This window comes from Helianthus annuus, chromosome 4, assembly GCF_002127325.2.
Source record: "Helianthus annuus cultivar XRQ/B chromosome 4, HanXRQr2.0-SUNRISE, whole genome shotgun sequence".
NCBI lineage: Eukaryota > Viridiplantae > Streptophyta > Magnoliopsida > Asterales > Asteraceae > Helianthus > Helianthus annuus.
This window is the reverse complement of record NC_035436.2, coordinates 20,015,601-20,031,151: the sequence shown is the minus strand read 5'-3', so window position 1 is coordinate 20,031,151 and position 15,551 is coordinate 20,015,601. Positions and strand designations below refer to the sequence as shown.

The 15,551-nt window shown below is 34.6% G+C and overlaps 1 protein-coding gene across 1 annotated transcript; it reads left to right on the top strand.

Moving 5' to 3' along the window:
- Window positions 1-1,346: 1,346 nt before the first annotated feature.
- Window positions 1,347-10,101, top strand: LOC110886328 (protein MICRORCHIDIA 7). Its single transcript, XM_022134109.2, has 20 exons — window positions 1,347-1,940; window positions 3,645-3,719; window positions 4,236-4,270; window positions 4,356-4,434; window positions 4,540-4,632; window positions 4,709-4,793; window positions 4,908-4,983; window positions 5,095-5,223; window positions 5,302-5,400; window positions 5,488-5,589; window positions 6,350-6,511; window positions 6,630-6,725; window positions 6,811-6,862; window positions 6,962-7,073; window positions 7,161-7,225; window positions 7,328-7,725; window positions 8,796-8,890; window positions 8,961-9,048; window positions 9,170-9,292; window positions 9,778-10,101. The coding sequence occupies exons 1-20, from the start codon at window positions 1,541-1,543 to the stop codon at window positions 9,859-9,861; spliced, it is 2,448 nt and encodes an 815-aa protein (XP_021989801.1). The 5' UTR covers window positions 1,347-1,540; the 3' UTR covers window positions 9,862-10,101.
- The last annotated feature ends 5,450 nt before the right edge of the window (window positions 10,102-15,551 follow it).

Below are 15,551 nucleotides of genomic sequence, written 5' to 3'. Positions count from 1 at the left end.
GGGTCCTGAGTCGAATGATGATTCAACGGCTGTATTTCTCTGCTATAGTTCTTGGTTTAAAGCTAAAATGAGTGTTAACTCCTGGCCAGGCTTACCTAATACTCATGATAAATGATTACTTGGCTAAGTGGGAGAATGTAAGATTAAATATATAAATGTAATATTTAATCTTGTAGCCTATATAATCATTTATATTATATTAGATCAAAATATATTTAATAACCTATTAATAATTAGTTGGTAATTGTTGATGGACCATATTATCCTTATTAACTAATTGGGTTTCCTCTTGGGTGTATAAATAAGGGGCTTATTAGAGAGTTAAAGGGTTACACACATTACACAATAAAAAACCCTCATAACATCAAGAATTTCGTCACTCTCTCCCCATAACCGAAACCTCCCTAATTTCGGTTTCATCACAATCATTAACTTACACCCTAAGGAGGAACCAGATCATCCTGACAATCATGTCGAACTCAATGGCTGCATCTCTGACTGGATTCTCTGCTGGCCTGTCTGCTGTAACAGGTATTATTCATGTTTTCCATTACATTTAAACAGAACTGATCCAACAAATAAATTTCGTTCCTTTAGTTAAATAAACAAACATGAACATAGGCTATGTTCGTAAACGTTCGATAACATGTTCGTTTGTGTTAGATAGTTCATTAGTGTTTTTAGTTTTTATATTTTATTTAAATACTTCAAAATTCCACCATATGAAATATTTAACAACTGTTAGTGTATTATATTCTGTTCATGAACGTTTATTTGTTGTCGTTTCTTCAACTTGTGTGCATGAACGTTAATTTGTGCTCATTTGTAATCAATAACACGTTCGTTTCGTTCATCGCTCGAAATTAACAGACAGACACAAACAAATTCATTTCCTTAACAAACAAAAACTAACAGAAAAATCTTGTTTGGTAATGTTTATGACCAGCTCGTAGAGGTGTACAAATCGTTTTTTTTCAAAAACCAGTTCCGGTTATTAATCGAACCGGTTTTTTCATAAAAAACAAAAACCGGTTTCGGTTACTAACCGGTTTTTTTTACTCAAAACAATAACCGCTCCAACCGATTAGGGTGGGTTTTTAACCGGTTTATTCCAAAAAACTGGTTTTTTACAGGTTTAAACCGGTTTTTTTTTATAACAACCCGATTTCAAAGATAAATATCCCTAACCGGTTTATAACCGGCGATTCAGTTTGATTCTAAAACCTGTTATAAAAAAGCCGGTTAAAAAAAACGGTTTCGATTTTTTTCTCAGTTTCGATTCTATAAACCAGTTTTTTTACACTTTTTTTTTTTACAACCGGTTCTAGAACTGGCAGTTGGTGAACACATGTCCTGGTTTAAACATTCAGATATAACGTGAGTTGACGCAACGAGACAGGCGCGTAAAGCAGAACTCCTGCTACACTTTCCCACGTGTCATGTTAAGGGCATGGGGTGTTAAGTTAAGTTATCGCCGTTGATCGGAAAATAGTTTCCTCTCACTTTCTCTCTCTACAACAATCTTGTTTCTCTCTCTACAATGAACAAGGAACCAGAAATCAAGCAAGAAGACGAACCATTCACCACCACCACCACCAGCAACAAAACCAAAACAAAACACAACGGTTTAGATATTCCAGTAATCTTTCTCGATGGTTCAGAAGAAGAAGATGATGATAGTACGGATGAAGATGATGATAATGGAGGTGGTAGTGTGAAGAGATCTAGGGTTTTGAGTGGTGGTGATGACGACGTGGATAAAAATAATAATAAGAAGAAGAAAGGTGGTGGTGGTGACGGTGTGAGACTTCCGTCAGGGTTTCTGGAGCCTTTGCCGGGTAAGAAGAAGGTGACGTTTGATCGGAGTTGTAAGCAGTTTTGGAAGTCCGGTGATTTTGAAGGGCGTTCTTCTAGAGATTGGAGTGTATCTTCTTCTTCAGGTATGATGTTGTTGTTGAAAGATGATGATATTTTGTAGTTTTTTTTTATTTAATTGGTTTTATGTGTGAATTTTTGATACGTCACGAACCTAACATGAAAATCTTGGGTTTAAGTTGAGTCTAAATAGGTTTGGGTTAGTTTCTGGCTAAACCATCGAACCTGTTTTGACAACCCGCACCCGTTTAAACCAGTTATATTATATAATATTTTTTTACAATGTCACAAATTTTTTTGGGTGGTTATTTTTTTTGCAATTTTACAACTTAAAAGAAAACTAAAATAAGATTTTATAATGAAAATGTAAATGTATTATATACATTTGTGTTCTTCTATAGTGAACTTTTAATTTTATTTTAATATAGTAATTTGCGAGAAAAATTAAAAGATTTGGGTTGAACGCGGCGTGTTTGGGTCAAACCACGAATATTCCGGTCGTGTTCGGGTTTGCCTAAAATTTTTCAGGTTCGGGTCGGACCCGTCAACCCGAACACGACCCGTTTAACTCCCATACTTTTTAGTGTTATTTGAGAGGATTAATTAATAATGAATGATATTGTGTTTACTTAATGGAATAATACACTTTACTTGCGTTTTGAGATTTTTTTAATTAGTTAATTATTTTTTTCTGAGTTTGAGTATTTTTTAATTAGTTAAGTAATTATTTTGAGCTAGTATTAAAGTTAGAAAGGGAAGAATGAATAGTTTTATAAAATAATAAGAGAAAATTGATATAATATTTTATATTGCCATATTGGATGGTCGAAAATTGATATAATATTATTAAGTCCATTTTATAAGGGGATGTGTAGTGGGCGGCATGGCATGGGGCGGTATGCCTCTTCGCGCCGGCATAGCGCCGGCACACCGCCACGGAGGGCGCGATCGATCGGAAAATTGTAGGAGGCGCGATGGTGATGGCGCCGTTATTCTGCTTCCTTTCCAACATTCCACCAATCAGAAACAAGCAATTTTTTTTATATTAATTAATAAAGTTGAAAATTATTAAATAGGTAATGATGGGTAGGGGCTTTATGATTACGGGCTCTAGTGATATAACGCCCCATAAAGCCCCCGTGTGACGTGGCACGACACGTGTCGCATAACGCCCCACAAGGGGCTTTATGACTACGGATGGCCTAAGAAAACTGGGTTATGGTTTGTCCATTATTTGTGGGTCCCGTAACCTTGGTGGTGATTTGTAAGCGTTGGAGGCGCGCTTCTTGAACATGTTGGATTTTTTAGTAGATTTGATTGTGAAAGAAGTAGGTGAAGTAAATAATGAAAGTAAATGGTGTCACACTTTGATTGGTTAGCATAATGTGTTCAAGTAGTCAAAATCTTACTTTTGTTTTTTTGTATGCAGTTGTCAAAACATGCAGTAGCAAAACATTACTTTTTTTGTTTGTTTTTTTTCCCAATTTTATCCTTTTTCTTGATTTTTAGTTTTTTTTGTTGCATAATTTGTAGCGTATGCTTGTTTGAATTAATGTGTAGTATATAAAAGTTTGAATTATTTATGACAACATTTAACCGCCAGCTAGCGTGTAAGAAAATTTGAATGTAAAAGTCGCGTGTAGTGCCTCTAGTGGTTTATTTCCGCAGTTTTGTCGAAAAAAACATGCACTATATAAATGAAAATGGAAACTATTTAGTTTACGATTGGCAAGAGCAAGCTATTAAATTCACTTATTTCATAACTGCAGGTGGTCTGGATCATTTGAGGGTTCATCCGAGGTTTCTGCACTCCAATGCAACTAGTCATAAATGGGTTCTCGGCGGTAATATCACGTCATATATTTATAATCTGTTTATACTTATTAAATTCACTTATTGGGTGAAGATCATTTCAGAACCCTAAATATTTACAGAACTTCTAATAAACAATCTTTTTATTTGTATATTTTTATATTTAGGATAATTTTATCATTTATTATATGTATATTTATCGTTACATACATGTTAAGAGCAACTTTATCAATTTTTATATGTAATCTTATGATATATGTAATTTTATGATTACACATATGTAAACTAGTTTTTTTACATATATGTAATTAGTTATTACACATATATATAATTTGGCTATTACATATATGTAAACTACTCTTAACATGTATGTAATCATAAACATACATATAATAAATGATAAAAATACCCTAAATATATAAAAATATATATATAATAATTGTTTATTTGGAGCTCTGAAAGTTCTGCATTTATTTAGAGTTCTGAAATGAACCCAACTTATTTTGGTAACTTATGGATTGTGTATGTATATATATGTACTCATGCAGCTTTTGCGGAGCTTTTGGACAATTCACTAGATGAGGTAATTTTCCTACGCTTATACGTGTATTGGTATATATTATATCATTGTGATTGTGATGTGATACCATTTTCTACTTTGTTATCAGAATTGTAATGGCGCTACATATGTCAAAATTGATATGCTAAAGAACAAGAAAGATAACAGCCGAATGCTGCTGATTGAAGGTATGTGTGGCTCAAAAAAAATATTGTCTTTCGTCTCCTATTTTTTTTCCAACTCGGGATCACGTAATATAAATTTGTTTTCTTTGCTATCTCTATTTATTGTAGATAATGGTGGTGGGATGGACCCAGATAAAATGCGACATTGCATGTCGCTCGGATATTCTTTGAAAAGCAAGGTCAAGGATATGATCGGACAATGTAAGGGCATAAGTCGCATCCCGATCCCTTAATTAAAATGTATTTCTTTATTTACTATGGTGATATTTTTTAATAGATGGAAACGGTTTCAAGACGAGCACCATGAGGCTTGGAGCTGATGTTATTGTCTTCTCTCGATGCTCCGGAGAAGATGGGAAAACGTTTGTGGTCCATTTATATTATAAACCAATTTTTATTTTTTTAAACAATAATGATTACAAAAAAAAAAAAAAAAAAAAAAAACTAATAGTGTTTGATTTGATATTGCTTTGAAGGTCTACACAGAGCATTGGTCTATTGTCCTACACGTTTCTGCGGAGCACAGGGAAGGAAGATACAGTAGTTCCCATGGTAATTAAATTAATGTTATTTTGAAATGTGTTTATTAATGTTTTTATAGCGAGTAACTTACCGTGTGTTCTTTTATTTGTTTATGGTGGTTTTTAACTACAAAAAAAAAAGGTTGATTATGAAAAAAGCGGGAAAGAATGGAATCGAATGAAACGATCATCAGCCGGTGACTGGGATACAAATGTCGAGACGATCGTACAATGGTCTCCCTTTTCAAGCGAAGCAGACCTCTTGAAACAAGTGACACTTCTTTTCTTATAGTTAGCATCTGTCTATAGCGGATATGCTATTAACCTCTTTTTTATTTTTACGTTGTAGTTTGGTCATATGAAGGATCAGGGTACGCTCATAATCATTTACAATTTATGGGAGGATGATCAAGGAAATTTAGAGCTCGATTTTGATGCCGATAAACATGTTTGTTTATGTTATCATCGATCTTATGTAACTCCTTTATGGTCATATTTTCCGAGCTTAATCGACATTAAAATTTGTATCTTGCAGGATATTCAGATACGAGGTGTTAATCGAGATGAGAAAAATATAGAAATGGCAGAACAACATCCCAACTCTAGACACTACTTGACATATCGTCACTCACTCAGGGTAAACCCTTATTTTGGTCGCCGTTAGGGCTGTAAACGAACCGAACGTTCAGCAAACAGTTCGTGAACCGTTCGGCGGGAAGTTCGTTTATGTTCGTTCGATTAGCTTAACGAACGAACACGAACAAAAACTTCCGTTCGGTTAGCTTAGCGAACGAACACGAACACAGGTTTCGTTCGTTCGACTGCGTTCGTGAACGTTCGGTAATATGTTCGTTTACGTTTGTTCATGTTCATTCGATTTTATTAAAAATAATAAATAATAAATCTTTTATCTAAGAATATTGAAAACTTGAAACCCTGTCTTTTTCTATTCTAAGTTAGCTAAAATTTGGACACTCGAAGACATTTTTTGGGATAATTATGTCTAGGTTGTATTTAACTACTTATATCCAATGTTTAAGGATAACAATGTTTTTTATTTTTTATTTTCAAGTTAAATGTTCGTTTACATTCGTTGTTATTTGCTTGCGTTCGTTTGTGTTCGAGACCAGTGTTCACGAACTGTTCGTGAACAACTAAATTTTCTTATCGAACGAACACGGACATAAACTTATGTTCGGTATGCGTTCGTGAACAGTTCACGAACATGTTAATTTCCTTAACGAACGAACACGAACATGGCCTTGTTCGTGTTCATTCGGTTCGTTTACAGCCCTAGTCGCCGTAACTTGTAATTAGAATGTCATACTATCCAGTATTATTATAATCTTGTTGATTGTTCATGGTATAATGTAATGATTTGTTCTTAATTTTGTCAGAGTTACGCATCGATTCTCTATCTACGAGTTCCTCATAATTTCCGGATGATTCTTCGTGGGAAGGATGTGGAGCATCATAATATAGTAAATGATATGATGATGACAAATGTGATCAAATATCGCCCCCAACCCGGTGTCGAAGGGCTCCCCAAGGATTCAAATGTAATATTGTAATTACAATTAATTTGTTGTTTCGTTAAGCATGGAAACGGGTCAGTTGTTTATAAAAAAATGACCCATTTTGACCCGTTTCCCGAACCACACATTTTGCTATGAACAGATTGTTGCGGTAGTTACTGTGGGATTTGTAAAGGATGCGGCAGCTCATATAGATGTACAGGGGTTCAATGTTTATCATAAAAATAGACTCATCAAGGTCTGTTGACTTCTGTTGACCTTCATAAGACGTATCAAGGTCTGACTTTTTGTCGACCTTTAATGCAATGCTTCTCGTTTTACAGCCATTTTGGAGACTCTGGAATGCTGCAGGAAGTGACGGTCGTGGGGTCATAGGTTTATATATATATATATACCTTCACAACTTCAGTTGTTTTCGGTACTAGTTTAGATCTGTTAATGTAGTGTTTTATTTCATTTTTTGCTGTTGGTTAGGTGTATTGGAAGCTAATTTTGTCGAACCAGCTCATGACAAACAAGGGTTTGAGCGTACCACTGTTCTTCAAAGACTTGAAACACGTCTTGTTCAAATGCAGAAGTCATACTGGTATATATATATATATATATATATATTGTTAATGAAAATATTTTACTAGTTTATAAAGTTAAAAAAAATATAATTTTTTTGGTGCAGGTCTACATACTGTCACAAAATCGGCTACGCTCCGAGACGCCATGGGAAAAGTTCCGAGGGCAGAGGTATTATTTTCTGTATTGTTTCAACCGACACATACACCTGTAGGTAACGAAAAAGAGATGTTTATATATACTGAATAATGTAACGTTTTCTGGTTATCATAGAACCTTCTCCTGATTACGAGCCCGGACCTTCAGTACGGAAAAGTCAAAGGACGAGACCCGCTCCACCGTTGAACAACAAAGCCTCTACACAAAAACCGCACAAAGAGGCGGTAACAACCAAACCGAACCGGCATCCTACTGCAGCCACTAACGGTAATATCAATATCGGAGAAAAGGGGGATAAATCAAACAAAGTTTCCGGTGTAGGTGCAAGCTCTACAGAGTCAACGTCACCTTTGACTGAAAATGAAAATACCCGTGACGAGTTACAAACTATGGTGAATAAACAACTTGCAAATGGTCGGAAAACTCGTCTACTTTCAAATTCAGAGGTCAGAAATCTTGGGATTTCCCCAACTGTAAAAGCCGTGCCAGCTGTCGACCCACCTCACACGGCGGTAACTTCCATTAATCTTTTGACATTCGTAAATTAAACGCAAAGTAGAAAACCAACTTGCAGTTGATTACCTATTTTAGAAATCGACCTCATTATAACTAATTTTGGATTTGGTCCCTAGCGCTCTAAAAATACACGGATGGTCCTTATGGTTTGCACTCTATAACGCATTGAGCCCTCAACTTTTGCCAAAAGTACACGGATGTTCCTTGTGGTTTGGACTTTGTAACGCATTTAGTCCCCAACTTTTAGTGACTAAATGCGTTACAAAGTGCAAACCCCACGGATCATCCATGTAATTTTTGCAAAAGTTGGGGACTAAATACGTTACAAAGTACAAACCATAGGGACCATTCGTGTACTTTTAGAAAGCTAGGGACTAAATCCAAAATTTTGGTTAACCATGGATTAAATGCGTTACAAAGTCCAAACCACAGGGACCATCCGTGTAATTTTTGCAAAAGTTGGGGACTAAATACGTTACAAAGTACAAACCACAGGGACCATTCGTGTACTTTTAGAAAGCTAGGGACTAAATCTGAAATTTTGGTTAACCATGGATTAAATGCGTTACAAAGTCCAAACCACAGGGACCATCCGTGTAATTTTTTGCAAAAGTTGGGGACAAAATACGTTACAAAGTACAAACCACAGGGACCATTCGTGTACTTTTAGAAAGCTAGGGACTAAATCCAAAATTTTGGTTAACCACAGGGACCATCCGTGTAATTTATTCTTTTGTATTTTAAAATAGTTGCTAAAATGTAACATCAAATGCTACCTAGTATATTATATGCCATGTCAGCAATTTTTGAAATATCAGCAAAAATATGACACAAAACGATTTAACTTGTCACTTGTTACTACAAGCTTGTAGTTTAAAATTTTATGTGTAACTTGGTTGCTAAATCCAGTAATAAAACACGAGCTGCTTTCCGTTATCTAATTCAAAGTTGTTGAGAACCGGAAAAAAAAGTTGTAAACTATATTTCGGTTTCGTGCAATTTTCCTATGTTAAATATCGAGTGTTACAATTTTTTCTGCGTGATCGATGTGACCTTTTTTTGTCAGTCTCCTGGTGCTAATGGGAACGAAACCGTTCCTACAAATTCTAGCAATCCCAGTTTAGAGCGACTAACGGAAGAGAATCGTGACTTGAAGAAAAGGTGCACGATATTTCTCGTTTTATTATCATAAATTCAGTTTCTCATATTAACGAATGTTTTATTCTTATAGATTGACAAGGAGCGAAGAAGAGATATTAGGTGATCTGATGCAGGATCTAAAATCTGAAAAAAACCGCTGCAAAGAACTTGAAGCTCAGGTAACTTCAACCCGTTCATTATAACGGGTCGATTTGGTGGGACAAACTAAAATTACCTGTTTGACCCGTTACCCAAACTAGTAGACGATACTTATTAAAATATCAATATTTGTATGATCAGCTAGAGGAGGAGAAACAGAAATACGATGTTTTAAAGAAGGAGCAAGATAGTATGATCGCGATATTTTCAGAGGAAAAAGAGCATAGCGCCGCTGAGGTGGAAACTCTAAAAAAGAAATTGAAGGTTGGTTGGTTGGTTTGTTAATTTATTTGTTGTGGTAGTGATTCCCAATTTTATAAAAAATATAGGGGTGTGCATGGGTTGTTTTTGGGCTCAAACCGACCAAAAACGAAAATTTTGGATTGTTTGACTTTGACCGGTCGGTTTCGTTTTAATACATCTATTTTGAGGAAAATAATAATCGATATTAGAAAAATAATAGAAAAATAGATGTATGCATTCAACTAAAAATTAATCCAAGAAATCGTAAAATTCGGTTTTCCGGTTTGTTCGTACGGGTCAGCATTTTCGGTTTTCGGAAAATGCAAAATTAAAGTCTGAAACGGAGTCTCAGAGAATACAAAGCAAACTGTCGGTTTTTTTGTATGGTTTGGTTATGTCGGTTAATTTGGTTTCGTTCTGGTTAAGTTGGTTAATTTCGTTTCGTTTTCTACTCGCCACTAAAAAAAGAAATCGAAATATATGGTCGTTTATTTATTTATGTGCAGGAAGCAGAAAGTACAAATAAAGATTTGATGGAAAAGGTGGCACAGTTGCAGTTGGAGAAAATGAAAAGGATGAGGCACAAGTGAGGTCAGTAGGAGCAATGTATATGTTAGGGTATATTATAGAACAAATTATTATTTTGGGTTTAATTTGAGGTTTATCTTGTTAGGTTTAATTAGTTATGTTAATATCGGCCATATTATGTTCATGTTTGGTATTTGGTAAGCAGGAATGAAAAGACTCAACTCATGTGAATGTGATGGAATTAAAAAAATATATATTTTGTGGGTATGGGATTACGTGATATCCGGCCCGATTACTTGAAACTACATGTCCTGTTCCCTGAAGTTAGTTTTATTTTCCCCTTGATTTTATTTTCCTCTTAACCTTTGTTTAGTAATGGTTTAATCTAGTGCTTTATTACATAGAAACAAACTGTTCTTTTTTGATATATACACACACACACTGATGACCTTTAAGTTGGATGCTATAAAAAATGGTGGTGATATATTTTCAAGTATATATGTTTCCTTCCATTCTAACTTTTATATAATATATATTTGGAAATCGCAACGGGCATTGAAGGGGTATGGTCCCAGATCTTGCGTCAGGCTTAGGCGCAAGTGACCATCACCCAGTATACTTAGTTAATATGTCTGACCTCTAATTTTATAGGATTGCATGCGTCAGTTTTCGGTTTAGACCGAACCATAATCAAGCATAGGTCTTCCGATTTAGTAAGATGATTGATTTCTGCTTTTAGGTTTTTGATATTATAAATGGTTCAATTAAGTTACGAGCTGACCTGGCAGCTCGGAAAAATTTTTTTTCAATTAAATTGCTGTACTAAAAACGCATCAGAAAAAATAATTTTCCAGAAATTGGCTCATTTCGAAGACAGTAAATCGTAGACAATTCAGACGGTTCACAGTGACAGACAGTTTTATGTGTCCATTGCGTTTTAGAAATAAGAGAGTTTTATGTGGTTTCTGGCTATTGCGTTTTAGAAAAAAACACATTTTTAAGTGTTTTTAGTCATTGCGTTTTAGGTAAAACACATTTTTTAGGTGTTTTCAGTCCATTGCGTTTTAGAATGAGTCATTTTAAGTGTTTTCTGGCCATTGCGTTTTACATATAAGACATTTCTTTTGTGTTTTTGGTGCATTGCGTTTTAGGTAAAACACTTTTTTATGTGTTTTCTGGCCATTGCGTTTTACAAATAAGACATTTCTGTGTGTTTTCTGGCCATTGCGTTTTACAAATAAGTCATTTCTTTGTGTTTTTGGTGCATTGCGTTTTAGGTAAATCACATTTTTATGTGTTTTCTGGCCATTGCGTTTTACAAATAAGACATTTCTGTGTGTTTTCTGGCCATTGCGTTTTACAAATAAGTCATTTCTTTGTGTTTTTGGTGCATTGCGTTTTAGAAAAATGTCATTTTTTAGGTTTTTTTTTCATTGCGTTTTACGTAACTGGTGGTTTTTCTATTGCGTTTTACGCAACTGGGTTTTAAATTTTTTTTTTTTAAATATAGCAATAGTATACTCGTTTTAAAGATAAAAAAACGCTCGTTTTTGGTGCAATTTTTATAAAAAAATAATGTCGTATGAAAGAGTTATTAACGTTTAAAAAATGGGGGGGAATTGGAGGAGAGAGAAACTATTGGCTTGGATTGACTAGAATGCCCTTAAACAAACTCACGCGCCTCTTTTCTTCTTTTCAATTTCCATGATTTAATCTTAGCCCTTGATTAACTTAATGGATGGTCAAGATCACTTCCTATCCTTCCTAGCCAAATAAACTTTCTATTGTATCTCCACCCTATTTTTGGATCGGGAATAAATCGATTCGGTTTGGAACAGGTTCTCACCGAATATGTGCCAAACTGGTTTTTGGGATTGGGCCGGGTTGAAAACCCGTTCATTGGGCCCATACCGGTTTTTTACGTCTATGGTGTGGTTCGGTTGCCAAGTTTGGTTCGAGGTATAACCGAAACCAAATCGTAAGTTTTGGTTTTTAGAATAGATAAAAACCAAACCGCCGGTTATCTTGGTATGGTTTTGTATGTTATCTTACACGCTCCGCTTGCGGTATGCACATATAATGTGTATATGTGTGGGTGCTCGAGGGGCAAAAGTGAAAGTGCACTAATTTTAACATTATTTTACTAATTTCGTGAAAATAACGTTAAAAGAGGGAGATGGTTAATCATGCATCATGTGGTGGCGTTGATAGCCGAAAGACAAGGGAATACATGCACTAATTGGCCTTTGTCTTAATTGATGAGTTTTATGTGCCTTATGTCCAAGGCTTGATGCAAAACTACTACCGAGTCGTGGGTCTCACTGGAAGCAACCTCTCTATTCCTACAGGGTAGGGATAAGAGTGTCTACATCTTACACTCCTCAGACCTTACCTTAGCTTTGCCATTGATGAGTTTACTGAGTATGATGATGATGATTGGTTTCGATTCGATTAATGGATTCTTTTTTCATTTATCTAATTTAATTTACTGGGTCCCAAAATTTAGTTTATACACTTTGGCACAACTAGTTGTTTGTTTTTTAACATTAAAAAAAAAAAAGAAATTGCATCTTATAGTCATGATTCTCGTCATTTCACAGAGTTTTTTCAATAACAATATCCACCAAAGAATTATTCCAAATCAATCTTGCAGTTGTATGTTCAAGAATAATAACTTCCTTGGGTGTATTTATATTTCTGTAAATAAAATATATTCATAAAAGTATAACATTCTTCTTATAATGCTTTACACTTTGGTATGGTTAGTTACCATCATTAATTCCTATTTTAGTTATCACTAACATCATTTCTTTGTCACTTTCTTATCATACTTTCCTTAAACTCCAAATGCTTTGAGTATAACTTTTTTTTTCAATTATTTCATAGTCCTTGGCCCCCTAAACTTTCTATCCCATATCCCACAATGAATCTACTATATTTCACACATCTTTTTATCAAGTCTTTCTCTCTCTCTTTTATCAATAGCAATGTAAGATAGGGTTTTGCCTTGATTGGATGTTGCTAGTTTATTATAATGATACGTATATACCCTCTTGCTTTATAAATCGAAATGAATTTCCTATATCACATGCAGTTACAACAACATCAACAATAACCGTACCCAGTAAATCTCACAACACAACAAACCTTACCTCTATCCTTGTGGATAGAGAGGCTGCTTCCAGAGAGACCTCCAACTCCAAAACAAACGACATGCAAACACATAGAACTGTAAAGGTAGAAGTAGAAAGTTACCAAATACAAATTAACGGAAGAAAAATTAAGAAAAGAATTGGTAAGTAACACAGTAAACTTGAAATAAATATATCATACAAAAACCACATATATCCACGTACCCAACTAAGACCTCCTAAAGTGTAAGAAAGTTCACCCTTGAGACCCAAGTAAGATACTACTGTAACACCCCCCCCCCCTCCTCTAAAAATCCTTAACCTTAATCTTACGCTTGCACGAACTTCTATCCTGAACCATGTCCTCAGAGAGGTGCAACTCTAGTAAATCATGTCTAATCCGCTCATCCCAAGTCAACTTGGGTTTGCCTCTACTCCTTCCCTCCACAATGAGTGTTTCCACTGCTCTAACTGGCACCGTTGACTGCCTCCTCTCCACTGCTATATCACATGCAATTGAATTTTTAAAGATATGTTGGTTATTTGTAGGTAATTATCATTTATCGACGTATCACCAATGGAAGGAAAAAAATCCCAAGAACTAAAAAAATTCAATTTTTAAATTTTTGTTGTTAATTACTGACAGATCACTAAATAAACAAAAAATAAAAAGAAAAAGTTTTCCACCGATTTTAAACGGGTCAACCATCCAAGAGACGAGTTACTCATCAATTGTTTTCCACCGATTTTCTTTGCGTTTGTATGGTTCGCGCGTCCTCATTTGTACACGGTTCGATAGCTCCTAACTGAATCAATGTGGTCAATTGCCAAGGGTCTCGGTTTAACACATCGGACCTCCATGCTGATTTGTTTCGATTTTCGAAACATTGCTTTTAGTCTTTTACGTATTCATTTTACCAATAAATTAAAGGCATAATGTGTCAATATATTTTTGTACATCGTCAAAATAGTGAATTATTAACACATTACGATCCAAGCATCATTATATACATACATTATAATTAAATTTATTTATCATCAACAAGAAAGACTTAACTTTTAAAAAGTTATAAAAAAGTAATAATAATTTCTTAGAAAGAACCAAACTTAAGGCGTAGATTTATATGATTCTTTGAACAAACTCAGTAAACGATGTTACATTTGAATAAGGTTCCAACTGAAAGTGGATTTCAGTGGGTTCCTAAATAACTTTGCTGGAACGCAGATATGATCAATCTTATTGAATGCAACCTCATTTTCTTTTAAAAATAACAGAAAATACCATATCTAATTAATTAGAATTCATTGATATATGTTAATGAATTAACTTGCAATACATGCTCGAATACTGAATCCAGATTAGTGACGGCAGTGCACGTCAAAATTCAGCGCACCCAGGAATTATTTTTTGGGGGTGCGGATAAGAAATATGCCCATGATATTCTCCTGTAAAAACATGGCGTGGTAAATAATTTATCTGAGGGGTTACCGATAGATATATTCTCACATCTATCTATACATATAATAAAAGAAACCAATTGATGGACACGTGTCGATACGAGAGACATCTATTTTTTAGTTTTCCCACCATATATCTATGTTTATTTTTATCTTAAAAATTACAAGTTTTAAAACAATTTATCAAGTTATCCCATATTTTAAGTCGACGTTTGTCTATAACTATATCTCTATATTTATATTTATATTTATATTTATCTTCTAATATATTATATTCATCTTCTAATATAATCTTTATACTTATCTTTATTTTATTATTTTGCGAGTAAATTGCACAAAAAGTCCTTTATTTTTCCTCAAACTTGCAGGTTCCAGTCTTAATGTTTAAAACTTGCTAAAAATATCCTTTAAGTTTATTTTTCTTGTTGGTTTAATCCTTTATAACTAACCAAGTTAATTATCTCAGTTTATTTCTCTCACATGCCTAACATGTGAGGGTCCCACTATCGTTTGATGACCGACATCAACTGACTCGCAAAATAGAACGGAGATGTGGTGCAAACACAAACCTGCCTGAAACCCAAGCAAAATTGTCTCTGTTTTGACCGGAGATGTAGTCCAAACACAATTGGATCTCTTAAATTTATGGGGCCATTCACATGGAGCAAGCCCCTTTTCATTCCGAGCTATCAACATCCACTTGGAGGAGAGAACCAGCCCGCGTTTCGCTGACTAAATGCCAAACAAGCCATATTTGCAGGTTGATAGCCTCACGTTATGTATGTGATTTCAAATTGAAAAGTGCATATCATTTTTTGTAATTGTTTTCCTCTTTAGTTTTGATCACTTGATTGAGATTACATGTATTAAATAGAGAAGAATAAAAACTAATATTTAGGTACAAAGCAATGGGTCATGAATGTGGAAAATGAGTGGATTTAATGGACTGAATGTATATTTGAGTGCAAAATTTGCGTTTCTTTGAATTGTGAATAGATTCATTTCATACTCAAAAGTCTCTAATGGCGGTGGCTGAGGGCCTGAGGCTTTTTATTTTTTTTTTCTTTTTTACACTTAATAATAATAACTATTTAATATTTTATTGATCCGACCACATGTAACAAAGACGTTTTTTACCTGTTAATCAATTAAAAAACAACAAA

Coding starts and splice junctions, on each gene's coding strand:
- LOC110886328 (XM_022134109.2), top strand. CDS start 1,541: ATGAACAAGGAACCAGAAATCAAGCAAGAAGACGAACCATTCACCACC. Junction 1,941..3,644: donor GAGTGTATCTTCTTCTTCAG/GTATGATGTTGT, acceptor TCATAACTGCAG/GTGGTCTGGATCATTTGAGG. Junction 4,271..4,355: donor TGGACAATTCACTAGATGAG/GTAATTTTCCTA, acceptor CTTTGTTATCAG/AATTGTAATGGCGCTACATA.